At 41.0% G+C, this 19,854-nt stretch overlaps 1 protein-coding gene across 5 annotated transcripts in view; it reads left to right on the top strand.

The window, feature by feature from the left end:
- The window catches only part of Tmem245 (transmembrane protein 245), an 80,321-nt gene that overhangs the window by 13,909 nt on the left and 46,558 nt on the right, over window positions 1-19,854 (top strand). For 2 of the 5 annotated variants that reach the window (XM_051187847.1, XM_051187844.1), the window contains exons 4-7: window positions 10,288-10,404; window positions 12,395-12,628; window positions 14,389-14,558; window positions 15,533-15,556. In XM_051187847.1, coding sequence (XP_051043804.1) covers window positions 10,288-10,404; window positions 12,395-12,628; window positions 14,389-14,558; window positions 15,533-15,556 — 545 coding nt within the window. Of the gene's footprint in view, window positions 1-10,287; window positions 10,405-12,394; window positions 12,640-14,388; window positions 14,559-15,532; window positions 15,557-19,854 lie in introns of all 5 variants that reach the window. The other 3 variants (XM_051187848.1, XM_051187846.1, XM_051187849.1) reach the window with 2 other exon arrangements.

Here is a 19,854-nt window from a genome sequence, read left to right as displayed (position 1 = left end):
GGATTCCTGGGTCGGGAACCATGAGACTACTTCCACGGCTGCTCAGCGGCTTACACTCTTACACCTTTGATAATGTTTCCTGATTGCTTTTCCTTTTTTTCTTTTAAGATTTATTTATTATGTACACAGTGTTCTACCTGCATATATACCTGCACACCAGAAGAGGGCACCAGATTTCATTGTAGATGGTTGTGGGTCACCATGTGGTTTCTGGGAATTGAACTCAGGGCTTCTGAAAGAGCAGCCAGTGCTCTTAACCTCTGAGCCATCTCTCCAGCCCCTGATTGCTCCTGATAGCACCAGTCCAGTGGGTGTGAATGGCTTCTTCCTGTGGGTTTTCTAATAATTGCTGGTGCGAGCATCTTTTTATGCATCTGCTGGCCATTTGTTTATCTCTTTGGGGAGATGTCTGTTTATGCTCTTTGACCTTTTAAAAATTATGTTGTCTTTTATTGCTGAGTTGCTGAATTCTTTAAATATCTTGGATACTGAGTAGATACACACTCAATAAATAGTTTCTTCTATGGGTTTTAGGACAATTCTTTTTCCATTTTCACATAATAGTCTATTGAGTTTTTGATAAGATTGTTGAATTTGCCACACACCTTTAATCCCAGCACTTGGGAGACAGAGGCAGGCAGTTCTCTGAGTTTGAGGCTAACCTGGTCTACAGAGTTAGTTCCAGGACAGCCAGGGCTATACAGAGAAACCCTGTCTTGAAAATCCAAAAAAAAAAAAAAAAAAAATATATTGTAAGATTGTTGAATTCATAATTTCACAATTTGTGCTTTGGAAACATTGCATTTCTCTCTCTCACGCACACACTCACCAGTAGTCAACATCCCAGTTCAGTTCATGAGTATGGAATGTATCTCCATGTATTTATTCTTTAATTTCTTTCTATCATAATATTGTGCTTTCAGTTAAGTGTTGTGTCTTCTTCTTGATTTAATTTATTCCTTATTATAAATGAAATGTTTTCTGAGTTTCCATTTTGTATGATTCATTCTTAGCATATAGTTATAAATATGACTTTTTGTATTATACTGATCTTGTACCCTTCATTTCTGTTGAATTTGTTTCTTGGCATCAGTTTAGCTAAGGATTCTTTTACACTTGCTAAGTAATGGTTTCTTTTTTAATAGGTGTGTGTGTGTGTGTGTGTGTGTGTGTGTGTGTGTGTGTGAGAGAGAGAGAGAGAGAGAGAGAGAGAGAGAGAGAGAGAGAGAGAGAGAAAATATGCATGCCACAGGTGTGCAGGTGCCCACGGAGGATGGAAAAGCATGTCAAATCCCTTGGAACTGAAGTTTTAGGCAGTTATGAGCTCCTGACATCAGTGCTGGAAAGTGAGCTCTTGCTCTAGTGCTTGTGCTTAACTAATTTTCTGTGCTGCTTTAGATGATGCTCCCTCACCCCCCACTTGGGGAACACAGAGTCTTGATGTATATAGCTCAGTTTGGTTCTCCAATGTCACTACACTGGGCATCAACTTTAAAAAAAAAAACACAAAAATGATTCCCTCTTGTCACTCATGTGTTAGGCATATTCATACCAGGGATGTCTTTCTGTGTCAGTGAACATACATCTACAACATTATTTTTAGCATTTATTCGAGTCACAGCAGTATTTGACACTCTTGTACAGTGATTGTATGTCTTATGAAAGACTTTTTAAAGATTGTTTATATTATATTTGGTGAGTGTATCTGATGTACTGATTTCTTTTTCTTTTCCTTTTTGAGATAAGATCTTACTGTGTATTTCTGGCTATCTGGAACTTAATACATAAACAAAACTGGCTTTAAAATTAACTACAAAGAACAATAGTTACAGATCTTTCTGACAGTGGAAAATCAGGACAATTTTATTTCTTATTTTGCTGTCTTTCAGTCTCCTATTGTAGCCTGTCTTCTATGATGGTGCTTGAGCCCCAGGGCTGTGTGGAAGACTGGAGTAGTGCAGTGCCTGGTGACTTCCACTTGTCCTGCTTGGTTTTATCTTCTTATTTCTTTCCCCAGGGGTCAGTGATGCAGACAGCTCTGGGTACCCTTCTCCCTCTTCTGAGTTGGCTTCCCTTCCAGCTGCTCTGGTATAGGGTTAAGTCCAGGCAGTCTTATGTTTCTACAGGTTTCTTATCTGTGGATTCAACCATCTGAAAATGAGATGACATCTGTATTGAATATGTAAAGACTTTTTTCTTGACATTGTGCATTACAATACAGTAATACCTCAATTTTGTGGCATTTGCATTTTAGATATTCTTATAATCTAGACATGTAAGTATATGTGAGGTTATGTGCAAACATTGTCATTTTATAAGGGACTTGAACACCCACGAATTGGTACATATAGGAGGTCAACAACTGTTCTCCTTTGGTGCTGAGGACTTCCTGTATATGAGTAATACAGATCTCCACTAAAGGATTTCATGCCTCCCTCCCCTGCCCAGCTATAAATTCTAGCCACTCAGGTACCGGCACTTAGAGAACTCTGAGAACAAGAACTTAGGACCAGGTTTTGAGTGTGTGGGGAGAACGAGACTAAGGTCAATTATTATTTTGAGCCATCAACCCAGACTATGGTGTTCGTGTGCTATTCCATTCTGCTTAGGTATTGACTCTCACGGAAGGACATCACAGGGATAGAAAAAGAATGAATGAACATCTTTGGAAATAGTGATTTTCCTGCTTCGTCTACTCTATTCTGCATCAAAGCAGGTCACTGTTGACTTAGAACTTTTCTACACAAAATAGAGCTTTTGAATGCTTTTCTAGAGGATGTTTTTTCTTCATGTTCTTAACATTCTCTATAAATCAGACTGAAACTTTCTAGTCTGCAAGGGGGTAGCCCTCCCTCCTGTTGTGTTTGCTCCTATAGGTGGTGCTGTTCTGTGGTTGTTACAGGAATGCTGCTGTGAACTGCCTCGGCAGAGCCTGTTCTGATCCTTGCCTGTTCTTGAACTTTCTGAGGTTACCTGGGTCAATGGCTTGCTCTGCATCATTTGGGCTGTTTTAGGAGCTTTGAGATTCACAGCTCACTTACTCTCATAGAATTAGGCTTCTGGATTTAATTAGAATTGAAAGCCTAAGTTTGTTTGGATCCTGGGCCCAGAAACTCAGTTTATTTCAACAGTTCACTCTAAACTCAGAGACTCAACTTTTGGGCCTGGGGAACTCTTGGTGGTATTTCCTGAAACACTAAATAGTGTAGGGGAAAAAATGTTTTCTCCCACTGAAGAACAACTTTTTGGGGTACTTTTAAATTTTATTATTTATTTATAATCCAGTGTTTCTTTTTTTTCTTCTTCTTTCTTTCTTTCTTTTTTTTTTTTTTTTTTTGGTTTTTCGAGACAGGATTTCTCTGTGGCTTTGGAGCCTGTCCTGGAACTAATTCTGTAGACTAGGCTGGCCATGAACTCATAAAGATCCGCCTGCCTCTGCCTCCTGAGTGCTGGGATTAAAGGCGTGTACCACCACCACCTGGCTTTAAATTTTATTTTTATTATTATGTATAGATGTTTTGTCTTGCATGTATATCTGTACACTGTGTGTATGCAGTGCCTAAGGAAGCCAGAAGGGCTATCAGAACAGTGGAGCCTAAATGTGGGTGCTGGGAATTGAACCCAGGTCTTCTGGAAGAGCAGCCAGTGCTCTTCACCACTGAGCCACTTCAGCTTTTTGAGGTACTTTTGAATAGACTGTCTTTAAAATCCATAAACATCAGCCAAACAAACAAGCAAAACCCAAACAAACAAAACTCCGTCTGTTGATGAAGAGGTTTCATTTCAGAGGTGGAGGAGGCACCGCCGGTCACACAGGTGGGGCTGTGATTTCAGCCAAGGTCCTTGACCTCAGGCCCATGTTCTTTTCCTTTCCTTGCCACTTGCCACATTGAATACGCAGGCATTAGTCATAGTGAAAGTGTCAGCAACTCACCTTCTTGCCCCAGTTGGTAGTTGTCATGTTTCTTCTTCCACCGTAGCCTGGTTGACTCATCCTAAGTCCATCACGTCTCTGCGCGATAGAGACTGTTTCACTTGGTAGAACCCTACTGCCTTGTTTGTCTTCTTGATTAGACTACTTCTTAGTCTTTGCACAGGCAGGGTGATAATAATGCCATAACAATAACGTTCTGAAGGGTTGGGAGTGTGATACCAAGGTGCTAACATCCGGTGGCCCACCTTCTCATCGCAGTATAACAACTCTTAATATTACTGGTCCTTGCTACATGGCCCCTCTTAATACAATTATTGTGACATTTAGACTTCAACACAAACTTTGGATGAAACAAACATTCAAACACTGCCCCTTGGGAAAAAAAGTGTCACTATGTTTCCTGAAGTTTGTAGAGACACAAGAATGCTGGCATTATTCTCTGTAAATTAGGAGGCCCTGGCGGTGTGCAAACATGCTGTCCTGTTTTTTGAAGCAATCCAGTGAGACTGATGTAATATTGTATGTATTTGATACTTGGATTCAGGGATTTGTTCTGAATATGAGAGGTGGATTTAAGGTAAGAAAAGCCAGGACTGGATTGTGGTTCAGTGGTTAAGGACATGCACTGCTTTTCTAGAGTACCAGAGTTCAGTTCTCAGCACCCACATTAGGTAGTTTACAACTGCCTGTAACTCTGGTTCCACGGGATCCAGTGTCTTCTTCTGACCTCACTGGGAATCTGCATTCACATGCTTATACTCCCTGCCCCCCCCACACACACTCTGAAGAATAAAAAGGGGATGGAGAGATGGCTCTGCAGTTAAGAGCACTGGCTCTTCTTCCAGAGGACCCGAGTTCTACCCTAACACCCACATGGAAGCTCAGAACCATCTGTAATTCTAGTTCCGGGGTGATCTGATTCCTCTTCTAGCCTCTGTGGGCATTGCATGCATGTGGTGCAAAAGACATACATTCAGTTATAATAATACCCATGAACATAAAATAAAATGAAGGAAAAATTATATATATATATATATATATATATATATATATATTTTTTTTTTTTTTTTTTTTTTTTAAAGTAGGCAAAACAGGCTTCAGCTGTGTCTCTAACACTGCTTGGCCTAGAGCAGTTGGCTGCTCTTTTGCTAGTAATCTTTAGAAATACCTTTGCAGGGAAGCCCTGGTAGTTGCTTCAGTTGCTTGGGAGAGCATGTGCTGTGAGTGAACAAGCTTGGTCAGTGAAGCTCAAATAGAAGAGAGGAGAAGAACAAGTCAGCTTCTCACCGCTCACTCCCTAATTTCCAGTTACAGTACTGTCAGCTTCGTAGGCCTAGAGGAACCTATTTGTTGCTCATACCAGGGGTTCTGTGTGTTAGGAATAAAGAATAATGGTTTGGAACCGCAGGTGGCTTGTTCCCAGTCCTCGCTGGGACCTTGAGGATTATGCTCCTGCAGCGAGTGATGGACAGTGGGCGGATGGAGACACAGAGACATGTAGACATGACTCATATTAAAAGTTTTATTGAGGAGGAGATAAGAAAATAAGAGAAGGAAAGAGAGGAGAGGCACAGAGACAGGACAGAAGAGGAGGAGGGATGGACATTCTGCCTCTTTGGGGGGACAGCTGGAAAAGAGAATGGAAGTGGGTGAACATTTTCTTTTGAGGAGCCAGAGTACACACATCTGCCATGCGCAGGTGGGTGAGAGGCGGGGCTGGGTTTGCCTGGACCACAACACGATGCACTAGAAACCATTGAGAGGAAGTTGTATTTTCCATGTTAGTGAGGGGAACAGAAGGCTTATTACACGTCACTACAGATTAGCAGGGGACCACATAATGCAGTACCTTGTGCCAGCAGCAGGTAATTTTGGTATCTCACTGCTGCTGCTCAGGGAGAACAGAGCAGACCAAGAAGTAGCTCCTTATTCATATTCGTATCAACTTGTGTTTTCTTATCAACATGGAGAAATTAATCTGCTCTTCGTGGTTTTCATTGTATCAGCAGATTTTAATCTGATCTCATGTTTGTTTCCGAGGCTGAGTTTCTGTCTTGTCACTGGCCTTCTTTGGACTTGTAGCTCTCCCTATGCTGACCCTGACCCTGGGTAGATTGGTACTTGAAACCTTGAGTATGTTTCCACACCCCACTCCAGTCCTTGAGCCCAAGGTTATGTACTCTTGTTTATATGCCTATTTTTAGCTGGTTTTTAAATCTAGTTCTGTGACCTTGCTTAGAATCTCATTCCTGGCATTCATTCATCTATCCAGACCTTGGGGTTTTGAAGTGCAAAAACAGCCCATAGAGCTTACTAATGTGTATCTGTTGACTAGAGAAATTAGCAGGTCTTGGTTCCAAAATTTTCAAGTGCCTCTCGTTGGCTTTCACTGTGTGGTACTCCTTTGACACTCATATGTGACTCACAATGTTACTGCATAGTTTTCACTGAATATTTACTGTACATTTTATTGATACTAGCAAATTGAATAGTCTTTTGCTATAGTTTTGCTGGCTTTAGCTTTCAGATCTTTAAGTGTCTATGGTGTGCAGAATGTTACTTAACTCTGAAAGAAGATGTAAACGTGTAAGACTTAGGGCATAGCTGTATTCTTAAGGGATGGAAGCTGCAGAGATGCTCTAGATACATTAGAAACTCTAGTGCTTTTGCTTACAGTTGGCTGTCAATGAGAGTACTCTGTGTTGATAATGGCTAAGGTGTGCTGAGTATCTCCTCTCTGCTAGGAAGCATTCAGAGCTTAGTCACTCAGTCACATACAAAACAGGAATTTATATGGAGCTCATTTTGCACGTGAGGAGACTGGGCTTGTGATCAGGGATTCTCCCACCACTGCTCACATAGTAAGGACTGAGGTTCAAGCCCAGGTGCTCTTGCTTCCTCACCTGCTTTCCCAGCCCTTGGATTACCCTCTTCCTCCATGTATGGAAGCTGTTTCTTTCCACTCTCCGATCCCTGTCTTCTCATTACCTGACCACTCCTCTCAGACCTGTGTTCTGGCATTCTTGACTGCTTGAAGCCCTTCAGAGGACGCTGCTTTTCTTTGTGGCTTTCTTTGCTTTTTTTGTCTTGGCACATGTTTCTACCACTACTATTTACACTACATTCTCCTTTCCCCAAGATAGGCTTGTTCTGTTCCTTTATGTGGCTGCTGTTGAGTGAGTTAGAGAATAGCATGGTCTACTTTCTTGAGAGAGAACTCCTTTGGAAACTATCTCCTGACTCCCAGCATGTAGTAGGGGTCCATCTCTCTTCTCTCTTCTTCTCTCTTCTTCTCTCTTTTCTCTCTTCTCTCCTCTCTCCTCTCTCTTCCCTCCTCTCTTCTCTTCTCTTCTCTCTCTCTTTTTTTTTGAGACAGGTTTTTTTTCTGTGTAACCATGGCTGTTTGTCTGTTCTAGAACTCACTCTGTAGACCAGGCTGGCCTCTGCCTGCCTATGCCTCCCAAGTGTTGGAGTGCTGGCGTTAAAGGCATGAGCCACCACTGCCTGGTGTAGGTTTCCATCCTTTGTGCTCCCTTAAACATTCAACATGCTACAATATTTGACATTAGTTCTTATATTGATTGTAACTGCTAGTTTTATCATTACATTGGATTGAGTTCAGGGTTTTGTCACCTATCCTAGCATGTGGCCCAGACTCCTCTTAGATGAGTAAATATAAAAGTCACCATGGAAGCTGCTTTTTAGAGTATCTCAAGTGACCCTCCTCTTATTAAATTATTTATGCAGAAATCTGTTGTGTTCGTGACCAATGACTGTTGCTTAGTTTATTTTGCATTTTGACTGGAGGTTGTCCCAACCCACCAAAAAAAAAAAAACTTCTTCCTGCTTTACTGTCCAAGGTTATTAGGTATCCCCACACTGTTTTTTTTTTTTTTTTTTGGAGGGGGGTTCTTCCGGAGATATATCTACTGTGTCAGTTTGTGAAGCTTCTATCTGCAGGTCTTCTTAGTGAAATGGCAGTCTCCAAAATCTTCACCCTGGTAGGGAACTGTAATCCCTGACAATTCCTGACAGTTGGATAATCTGGAGTGATGGACACCTTCGGCTGTGATCTGTCAGTCTAGCACTGTGTGTCCCCCTATGAATCCAGCCACTTCCTACCTTCTGCAGACCACATCTAGGTTTCCTCTTGAACATCCTCCAGAGAAGCAGGAGTAATCTTAGTATATCTCAGAACTGGCCACTTTGGTAAGGGGAGGCAGCTGCGTGGATTCCGAAGGGCATTGGAAGGATGTTTGTCCTGAAGACAGTGTCATATGGCTCATGTCCCTGCTGCTCTCTAGACTGGAATATTGCACAACAGTTTTGAAAATGTTGCTTTTGTGAGAAACTGAGCAAAAAGTCCATAGGGGTCACTTCTTGGAGTTACACCTGAGACTGATATACTGTACTGTATCCACAGGGGAGGTGGAGAATACTGTCCTCTTTATACTGTCATTTGGTGTGCTGTTATAGCTGTTTATTCGGTCTGTGTTTGAAGTACACTGACATTCTTTGCTGTTGTTCTCCTGTTAGCTGAATAAACATCTATTCGGCCTATTTGTTTATCCTGATCCTTATTTACCTCGATAGCACCCATACATTCACAATTAAAGAAAAAATTTAAAGAGAGAACTCTTTCCTGATTTTTCAGATTATTTCAGGTTTCTTGTCTTAAGAGGTAATAAAACATCAGTTCCATGTGTAATAGTCATAATTTGACACTTAGACTTTTTATGTGATTCTTTAATGGAGGCATGTTTCTTCTCTAAACTCTGGGAATTGTTTTTTTGTCTTTATCCACTGCACACGGTATTAGTCAATAATGAGTCCATGTCAGACATAAAGGTACTGCCTTCCTCCCTCAGCTGATGATTGTCTTTGTATACAGCATATACACGATTGTTGAAGGACTTGGGTGTGTAAGACAGGAGGCTAAAGTCCCAGCACAGATATGTAACTTATGTCTTCTTCCCAAACTGTGAGTGATAATTTTTCTCTGAGTGCCTTAAAATAAACTTTTTTTCTGGCCACAGGAGCATTTATTTTATTGGAGGATGTGATAGGACATGATTAAGCTGGGTGGCTGTGCATTTCAATGGCTAAATTGACCAACGAGCCACTTGAGGCTCTGGCTTCTTCTCAGGCAGGTGGCCAGTCTTTAATTGCAGCTAAAAATTCTTTGACTTACTAGAATTGTGTTTTATTTTCCATGATTGGCAGACTTCTCTGTTGTCAGGCTTTCCAAAAGTAAGGTCCTGTCTGTGTGAGAGGCGGTGACCTGGTGATTAGAATGACCAGTAAGTAGCCTTAAGTTACCGAATCCACCGCAGCTGGTATCAGTAGGGTACTCGTTAGCATCAGGAAATAAGTATTTTTACAAAGCCGAGCACCTACTCATGGCTCTGGCACGGGTGGAAGTAATGCAGTTGGGAGGTGCTCAACAACTACAGGGGTATTGGGACAGAAGGCCATGGCTGTTGCTGTTTGCCATTAACTTACAAATCAGGCTTGAGAAACTCTGGAACTTTCACTAAGTTGCTGCAGAAAAACCACAGACCTGCAAAGTGTTTGTTCTGGGAGCTGTGTGGCTTCCAAATTACAGTGTATCATTCTCTTACCCAAATTGTGCATAGGTGTACTTGCTTTATGGAAACTGCCTTGCATATGAAACTCCTGAGGGAGTCTTAAGAAATAGCTTTTAGTGTGTAAGAAAGTATACTAGATCCCAGTTTACCTTGTCTGAGTAGCCTGTCAAGAGACTGACCATCAAAGGCATGCCTCATTTGCCAGTAGATCCTTGATTTGAATCCAGCACAAATGATACACATTGTTATCATCGAGCAGGAGTTTTACAGGGCACCAAAGATGTTCTTTTAGATTTCCCAATGGTGGATTTTGCCTTTGTTGAACTTTGTACCCTTTAGAGCTGTGTTTTTACACACTATCCATCCATGTATTTACATACTCATTTATGTATGCCATTACTGTGAACAATAGTGATACAAATTAGTGTAAGACAGTTTAACCAGGTGTGCAATGTTTTCCAGCAGAAGTGTGCATTAAAATTATCTGGTAAAGTTAAAAAAAAAAAAAGTGAAAGCCCAGCATTTTGAATTTATTTGTTTAGGCCAAGTATCAGGCATACCTACCATCATTGGGTTTTCAAATGAAGAAGACACAATATTCAGGGACTTGCAGCTGACAATTTTGATGTATTCTTTCTTAGAAATCATGATTTTGGTTTGTTGCTACTGAAAATAGTTTTGTCTTAAATTGGCTTTTGTTTTTTATTTTCATAAATAATTTTTAAAAATATGTGTTTCTTCTTCCAAACTATCCACCCCTTACAGGGGCAGAATTACCAGGACAAGTGATCTCCATGGCAGCTTCTACACTTGCAAACTTGGCCATCTCCATCACAGGGTATGAATCAAGCAGTGAGGACCAGCCCTCCACTCAGCCTGCAGGTGACTGACGTCATGAAAGTGCTCAGAATCTGCTCTAGAAAGTGAGATAGAAGTAGGAATAGTGCAGGAGGAGGCTGGTCTGCCGGTCCTCTACTATTTTTATACCATAATCTTCATGTGGGTTCTCCCCGCCCCCATGCTTCTGATTACTTACCTTTTTGGATTTCCTACTTGGTTCTTTCCCTTGCCTCTTTAAAACACTTTTCTTATGTTTTGTACTTATACTGTTATGTCTCACACCTATACTGTTTTTCTCCCCTTAGTGTCCCATTTACCATCTAGTTCTACCCTAACTCTGTGCTCCTTATCATTTATTTATTTATTTATTTATTTTTTTATTTAGTGTTCCTTTTCCAGCCAGTTCTACGTCGTTTTATTTTGTACTTTTTTTTATGTGTTTTCTTCCTTTCCCAACTCCCTGTCTACAGTGGGTGTTGTTCTTTTGCTGCGCAGCTAATGCCTAAGAAACACAAACACGATACTCAGCGCCCACATGGAGTTTATTGAGAGAAGGGAGAGAAAGAGGGGGTAGCTGGTGGCCAACCGAAAGCAGGAGAGAGAGCGGAGGTGGGCAGAGAGAGAGCAAGAGGGGACAAGAGAGAAACCAGAGAGAGAGCAGAGAGAGAGATGCGCTTGGCGCGCTTGCTTTAAAAGGGGGTCTTGCGCATGCGTAATTGAGTCCTCTGGCAGCCAGGTAAGGTTGAAGTAGCAATGACATGGCCATGAACGTCCCGCCTATCGTTGGGGGCGGGGGTCAGCTGGCTGCTAGTTCCTAACAGTGGGGTGTTCTTCTTTTCTACATTTTATGCATTCTTTTTTTTTTTTTAAACCCCTTCTGGCATTCTTTCTGTTGCCTCCGAGTAAAAGTACAATTTCAAAGGCTTATGCTGTATATATTTACTGGCTTCCCAAAACAGGCCCTCTGGTTACTCTGTAGGGCCTGGCTCTGTGAGATCCATTTGGTAGATTCATACCAGGTTGGAGCCATACCATACCATACTTTCACAGAGTTCAGAAGTTATGTAAGTCTGTCTCAGTTTGTGCTAAGATGCCTATTAGTGCCAGAGATAATTAGAGGTGGAGAATATTACAACAGCCCCCCCCCTTTAAATAGTGTGTATGGTCAATAAATGTGTGTGTTGTGTGTATATCTTCACAGTGTATGCACATGTGTGTAGAGGCCAGAGTTCCATGTTGGTATTTTCCTTAGTCACTGTTTAAGTTTTGAAGTAAAGTCTTTCATGGCACCTGGAGCTTACCATTGGACTTGGTTTGTTTGTCGGCAAGCTCCAGAGATTTTCCCCATCCTTACTTTCCTTGCACTGAGATTGCAGACACATACTATAGCCCTTTTTTGTGGGTGTTGGCGATCTGGACCCAGGTACTTGTGCTTATTTGCTGAGCCCTTTACCAATTGAACCATACCAGTTGAACCATCCTTCTGTCCCCCTATATATCAAGCTCTTCTTGAAGAACTAACTTAGTACATGTGTTAGAGAAGGCATAATTTAGGAGAAAGCCATTCAGTAGTAGAATCACATACTATTCTTGTACATGAAACCATGTTTCCAAAGCAGAGATAGTTGATACTTAGGTTATAGAGTTACTGTTCTGCTGGCATTTATCATTACCACTGACCTGGAGTTTCCAGATCAAGCAGGCAGAGCAAAGACAAATGAAAGCATGTTATCATCATTCACTGTTAGCCTTGCCCATGAGCACAGACAAACACACACACAGGCAAAACATCCACACAAATACAATAAAAATGAATCTCAAGAAATACTTAACTTAAAAGGAGAAAATTTGCTATCTCCCAGAAAATCTGATTTGTCTAGATCAAAAAACCCTGGTAGCAGGCGGTAGTTTCCACAAGTTTGTTTCAGTGCAGATCTTCTGCGATCCTGCTACACATAGCAGTGAAGTATATTTTATATTGTTCTTATGTGGACTAAGACAGTGTGTGACTTTATGTCTTTGCATTTTTTAGAGCCCATGGACAGGGTCGAGCCACCCCCAGCATTGTCTGCTTCTTCATCCTCTTCCCGTTCCTCACCTTCTTCCCCTTCACCGACTTTGGGCAGACAGAGGCCTGAGATGGGGACATTTCTCAGAAAGAAGAAAACGAGTGACATTTACTTTGTGTCTCTCGTATGGGCCATCATTGCTGTCCAGCTCTGGCTGAATCTGTGGATTGTGCAGCTACTGCCAGTGCCTGTTGCAGGTTGTTATTTGGTTAAGTATGGTTTTATCTCCTTGCCACAGACTTTTTTCTTCTTTTCTTGCAGTGGGGTTTGAATATCTCATAGAGTTTTATTTCCATCTTACTTAAAATAGTTGTATGTTTGCCTTTAGATCATGAGACACATATTTATTTATTTTTATTTTATGTGTATGAGTGTTTGTCTGAATATGTGTGCCTGTAGAGGTCAAAAAAGGTATTGGATCCTCTGGAACTTGAGTTTCAGTTGTGAGCCACATGTACCCATGTCCTCTGCAAGAGCTATAGAGAATTACAGAACAGCCAGGAATACATAGAGAGACCCTGTTTTAAAACCAATTAAAAAAAGGAAAAAAACCTAATGAAGGAAATTTTGAACTGTTAGGTCATACTGACTGTTTTACTTTCTTACTGTTGTGACAAAACACCATGACTAAGGCAACATATAAAAGAGAACATTAATTAGAGGCTCATCATCATTTTAGAGGACTGGAGTCCATGACCTTCACTGTGGGAAGCATGGCAGCAGGCAGGCAGACGTGGAACTGGAGTAGTAGATGAGAGCTTTCAGATTGAGAGAATAGACATGAGGCAGAGAGAGAGAGAGAGAGAGAGAGAGAGAGAGAGAGAGAGAGAGAGAGAAGGCAGGCAGGCAGGCATGCAGGTGTGCATGCACACACACACACACAGTATGAACTCTGGGACTGGCATGGGCTTTTGAAATCTTAAAGCCTACCTCTAGTGCCTATTTCCTCTAACAAGGCCACACCTCTTAATCCTTCCCAAAAAGTTCCACTAACTTGGGGCCAAGCATTCAAATCTGTGAGCCAATGGGATTCATTCTCATTGAAACCACCACATTGATCCTGCAAATTACAAGATTGGGGTTAAGGATATTGGTCCCAGGAGGTAAAGACATTATAGTGGAAAGAAACAGTTACGTAGGTCCTCCCTCACTAATGAGTAACCCTTCTTCTGGCCTCTGTTCAGATGCACAGAGCAGCATCTCATGAAGAGACAGGAACACAGTTGAAAGATACCCTGGGGAAGAGCAGCTGTAATAGACAGGAAATCAGTAAATGTCAAGGCTCAGTTTTCCTTAGTCAGGCAGGGCTGTGAAGATCTTTGCAGTTGATGATGTTTGTAGCCTGGACTGACTGACTTTGTGATGCAGCTCCAAAACCAGGATGATGTTTAGCTAGTGGGGCTTCCTTGAAAGTATGCCTGGTGTGGTGGTTTGAATAGGAATGGCATCCTTAGATTCATGTGTTTAAATGCTTGGCCCTTAGGGAGTGACACTATTAGGGTGTGGCATTATTGGAGAAAGTGTGTCACTGGGGCAGACTTTGAGGTCTCAGAAGCTCATGACAGTGAGACTAGTGAGTCTCTGCCTCTTCCTGTCGCCTGTGGTTTCAGATGTGGAACTCTCAGCTCCTTCTCTAGCACCATGCATGCCATCATGCTTCCCACCATGACAGTAATGCAGTAAACCTCTGAACCTGTAAGACAGCCCCAAATACATGTTTTCCTTTGTAAGAGTTGCTGTGGCCATGACATCTCTTCACATAAGAGAAACCCTAATAGGGACACCTGGCCACCAGTTCCTTCTGTGATTTCCTCCCCTCACTCCACTACCCTCCCCCCCCCCCCCCCCCCCGTTCCTTTCTTGAATGTTCTTGTTTTAGTATGGCTTTACTCTTCAGAGTGGAAACTAAGAACATTTTCATGTTCTCCCTTGACATGTGATCATCTCTTCCCTATAGTCTGGATAATCAAGAAGCTCGTGATTCACTTTGGAGTGGTGGGCTTCCTGGAGAAGCGCTGCCACGTGTGGTGGCAGGTTATCGAGTGCTTCCTGAAGGAGCGGCAGGAGGCTTTAGCACCGTGGCCAATTATCGGGCTTGGGAAGTTCTTACTAAAAGTCGATAGCAAGGTATTGTATGATTGGCTATTTCCGTGGATTTTATGTGTTCCATGCCTGAAATGATCCATTTCATAACATGTTGATGATGCACTTCATATCTAGTTCTCCATGAAAATTTAAGGTTTAGAATTCTGTTTCACATGAGGATAGGGTGGACTTAAATGAAATACAATTGTGGTTATTTTTCTTATGAAGGAAAAAAATCACCCCTTGATAAGGACCAGAATGAAATCCAGAGAGCTAAAGGGACTTGGTTAAGATTAGGTAATGAGATGGTGGCTCAGAGTGGGATGTTTTTGGGGTGATTCTTGTTTGTCAGATACTGTGCTGAGTTACAGGAAAACTTAACCAGTCCTGGACCGCCAGAGACAGCTGGACTTACTGCCAAGAGGTGGTAATTTCTGAGAACTTAGTGGTTAAATTGGCCAAAGGACATGGAATCTAAATCCACACACCACCTTTGGCTCCCACTTTGGTTATTTAGTAGCCCTTTGACCTTGGACAGATGGCTTGCTTAATTTCTCTGTGCCTTGGTTTCATTATCAGTGAAGTGGGTGTAATAGCTGAGTTCATATAGGCAAGATCTTAATGTGTCTGGTGTATTCAGTGCTCTCTGTGACTACAGTTTGTATAGAGAAGTATCTGTGACACAGTGATAACAAAGGGAAACCTTGAGGAAGCCAGCAGAGCAAGCTGAGCACATGCAGGCATTTATTAGGTAGAGTGCCTGGCTGTGCAGAGGCTCTGCAGGGGAGAGGATGAGGCTGCTTAGGTGATTAGGTGTTACAGCAATGCCTGTAGTTGTCATTTCAGCCATCCCATTGTAAAGTAGCATTGTGTTAAGCTCTGTAATGCACTTTCTTTTTCTCCTTTCCAGTCAGCTTCCTCCCTGCTCTTAGAGACTTTCTCTCCATACTGTTGTTGCATTCTCTAATGATATCCCACTGTTCTTATCTTCTCTCTCACCTTCCCCTGTCCTCCAGCTCTGGCACTGGCTAAATAAGAAGGTAATAAACATGTGGGTGTGATTTTCACTACTGAATTTTATACCCCTCAGCATCTCCTTTCTCATCCTGTGTTTCTGACCATATGTCAAACTAAGATTTGTTTTAAAATTCTAACTATAAGTTATGGAAGGTCATGAAGTATGAATTCTGCCATAGTCATTTGCTAAAACCTCCACAAAGCTCTTAGGATGTAAATGGGCCCCTTTGTTCAAATATTTAAGAATTTATGTCTCATAGCCCTTCTGTCCATAGAATTGATCTCCTTGCTTTTTTCTCTTTATGTGGAGACTTTGGTCTCTTTGGTTTTCTTTGAGTCAAGGTTTTGCTCTGTAGTCCAGATTGGCTTCTGTCCTCCTGCCTCAGTCTCCTAAGTGCTACTATTGTGGGTATCTACCACCAGGCCCACTGTGGGTTCCTTTGGTTTGTGAAACACATTAAGGTATAGTTACAGTAGAGCAAAGAAACTCTTTATTACTACTTTTTCTATAAATGACACAGAACTTTATTTAAAACTGACAGATCTGTAAAATACTTGTGGAATTTGTCTTTTTTTTTTTTTTTTTTTTAAATATTTGTCTTAGCTTGGGCCTATATTGTTGTGATAAAACACAGCTTGGAGAAGAGTTTATTTAAGCTTACATGTCTCAGTAACAGTCCACCATGGAGGAATACTGCTTACAGGCTTGCTCCTCCTAGTTTGCTTAGCTTGCTTTTTTATGTAACCCAGGGCCACCTGCCCAGGGGTGGCACCACCCACAGTTGGCTGGGCCCTCCTACATCAATCATTAATCAAGAAAATACTGCATAGGCTTGCCCACAAGTCAGTCTGGTGGGGACATTTTCTCAATTGAGGTTCCCTTTTCTCAAATGACTCTAGCTTGTGTCAAGGTGACAAAAATTAACTAGAATTCCAATATCCCAGAGACAAATTATTTTTTTATTTTTTTATTTTTATTTAAGCATTTAAGCATTTAAGCCATGACCTATAACATCTAATTTTGTTTTATGAGTCATGAGGTTTACCTGTAGGAACTGCTTTCCATGATTGGTATAACATTGTGATAGGCACATTTCATATAAATTTCTAAGGTCGAGCTACATATATGAGGAATACTGTGCCTCAGACATTTAGTCAAGATAGAGCAGTGTTTGATTGGCTTTTGAATCCTTAGGACAGGTTTGCAAGAGGTGGCATCATGTCTGTGTGTTCTTCTGTTTAAACACAAGCAAGACTTAGGTTCAGTCAAAATAATGTAACAAACTTTAAAGACGTGGAAGTAGATCAGAGTCACATTTTGATTTTTAGTTTTTATTCACTCATATTTATTAATTTATCCAGTATTTGTTTTTGTGGTGCCGAGGGTCAAATTCAGGCCTTGAGCATGGCAAGCTGTCATACACTCTTAGGCCCAGATTTCTGTACTTTTAAATGTGGGAATTAAAATTTGCTCCCCCATCCTATTGAAGTGAAGAAATGGGAGACTTGACAATACCTAAGGTTTTAAAACTGGATTGCAAATAAACAGTGTGTAAAATTTTTTGTCTACTTCATCCTATGTGTCAGGAGATAAATATAATATTTATCATCTATCTATATTTATGTAAGATATCTAGATAAAGAGTATGACACACATTGTGTTAACTTTAATCAAAGTAAAGTGATTATTTATGTCTCCCCAGTTGATATGTATTGAAATGATTTGGCCTCAAGATAAGGTTAAAAAAAAAAAGAATTGAATTCGTTAAGTTTAATTTGTTCTGCCCTCAGTGGACTAAATGAGTTGGGAAACCCAATTTGTGAGCCTAATGTATAGCTGAAAAGCAGACTTAGTTTTAAAAGATTCCTAAGGGAGCAAGTAACTGTTGTCACTAATTTTGTGTTGCGTGTTCAAAACATTGGGGGTTGCCTGCATTTCTGTGTGTGCTCTAGAGAAATGCATAAGGATATATGATACTTTTTTGTTGTTGGTTTTTCGAGACAGGGTTTCCCTGTGTAGCAGCCCTGGCTGTCCTGGAACTGGACAACTGTAGACCAAGCTGACCTCTAACTCACAGAGATCTGCCTGCCTCTGCCTCCCGAGTGCTGGGATTAAAAGTGTGAGCCACTAACACCTGGCTGTGATACTTTTTTTTAATAGTTTGGTAAACAAAGCCAGTTGTCTTAGAAGTTGTAGAGTAGGGCTTAGTGTAATTAATTTTTAGAAATGCATTCCCTGGGGCTGGAGAGATGGTTCAGAGGTTAAGAGCACTGGCTGCTCTTTCAGAAGTCCTGAGTTAAATTCCCAGCAACCACATGGTGGCTCAGAGCCATCTGTAATGAGATCTACTGCCCTCTTCTGGTATTTGTGCAAGCATATATGCAGGCAGAACATTGTGTACATAATAAATAAATAAATCTTTTAAAAAATGCATTCTCTGTTCATATTTGAAATATTTAGCATGCCATTTTAAAACGTCCCTCTTTTAAAAACAAAACCTTAAATATTATTATTGGCCATCACCTAGAGATTGGAGCAATTCATACAGACAATTCATAGAGCAATTCCACAGCCCAACAGTGACCGTGACAGTTTGGTTGACTTTGCTTATTGTGAGCAAGGGGAAGAACAGTCTCTTTGGAAAGAAAGTGCCTGGTATTCCTATAGAGACTCCCAGCTTCCTCTGTCCATATTTCTCCCTGTTCTTGTTCACTTGGGCACGCAGCAGTTGCTTCTTTTCCTTTGTTTACTGTCTTGATTGTTTGAAATGTGTATGTGTGTTTTGGCTGTATTACATTTGTCTGTCCGTCCGACCGACCGTCCGTCCGTCCATCCATCTATCCATCCATCCATCCATGCACTGTGTACATGTCTGGTGTCCCCAGAAGGCAGAAGAGAGCATCAGATCCACCGGAACTAGAATTATAGACAGTCGAGCTGCCTTGTGGGTGTTGGGAACTGAACAGGCTCTTCTTCAGAGCACCCTTTAATATGTGGTGGGCTGGAAAGAACAAGAGTCTCCGAAGTCTTAAGCAAGTACTTTGTACTTAATCTGACAGAATTGGAGTTGGGAAGATTCTATTCTAGCTTAAAACTATGAAGCCTGGTTTTATAATTCTGGTGGGCATATTTTTGGAATCCCATGGTTTGTATGTTAATGATACCTGATAGGAGGTTAGGGCTCCATGCTTTCCCAGTAGATCATTTTCATTTAAAAATAGGCTTTTAAGGATACTTCCTATGTTACCTTCAGAAACTGTTATTCCTGGAAACAAATCTGGCTGTAACTCTGAATTACTTTATGTTTGTTATACAAGCTGTACTCCTGGTTTCCTGGGTTATGGAGTTGTAGAAAGAGGAACGAGGCAGCCCTTTCCTTGGGGGGGCCACCTTAGGAGGTCTAGAGTCCAGCTGCTGCTTGATGGCAAAACTTCTCAGTTCACTGATTTAGAACTTAACTTCAGAGTAAGACACCTGACCTTCCATACCTTAGAAACCTGTCCTTCCTTTTCCTTTTTATTTATTTATTTACTTATTTACATTTTTATTTCTGAGCTGTCTCTGATGCTTTGGTAGCATGCATTGAAGCTTAACCCCTCTGTTTGAAGCTCTGAGTGTCAACATTGTAGTTAATGTTTTGTGTCTGAGTTCACTATGGCACTAAATGAAGGGCAGTGTCCTTCATGGAAGACATGAAGAAATAAACTTGTAAAATTTGAGGTGTTTTATAAAAAGAAAATGTTTTTTAGGTATTTAACTCACTGTGTAGAGAGCATAATTTCAATTTAAATTAGGAAAACTTAGCAGTATTACAGCTCACTCTTGGGTTGAAAGGTACAGTATGGCATATTAGCAATATTGATCTAATTAAATCTAATTTTGAATTTTAATTGGTGGCTTTGTATCACAGGAAGTGTAGAAGTCTATCATTGTTGCATATCTCGAAAACAAAAGTGTTTAAGATGTAGGATTATTGAGGTTGTAAAAGGTGAGAGAGGTTCTAGCAAAGATAGAATATCAAATACCATTTTACGGAGAGCATAATTTTAATTATTGGTTAAAGAACAGCTACTGTATTGAGGAGTAATATATGTCACTGAGTTAATATGTCATAAAGCTTATGTTTTCAACAGAATAGAAACTTCTGGTGGATAGCAGGACTTTAAAAAGCATTTTATTGTGAATCTTTAAGATCTAAAAGTCCTGGGGCTGGCAATATGGCCCATTTGGGTAAAGGCATCTTTCACCAAGGGTAGTGACCTGCATTCAGTCTGTGAAAGCCACATGATGGAAGGAGAAAGCCTACTCATGCTGATTGTC

The sequence above is a fragment of the Phodopus roborovskii genome, unplaced genomic scaffold, assembly GCF_943737965.1.
Source record: "Phodopus roborovskii unplaced genomic scaffold, PHOROB, whole genome shotgun sequence".
NCBI lineage: Eukaryota > Metazoa > Chordata > Mammalia > Rodentia > Cricetidae > Phodopus > Phodopus roborovskii.
The sequence above is the reverse complement of the archived record's forward strand: the minus strand, read 5'-3'. Positions and strand labels throughout refer to the sequence as shown.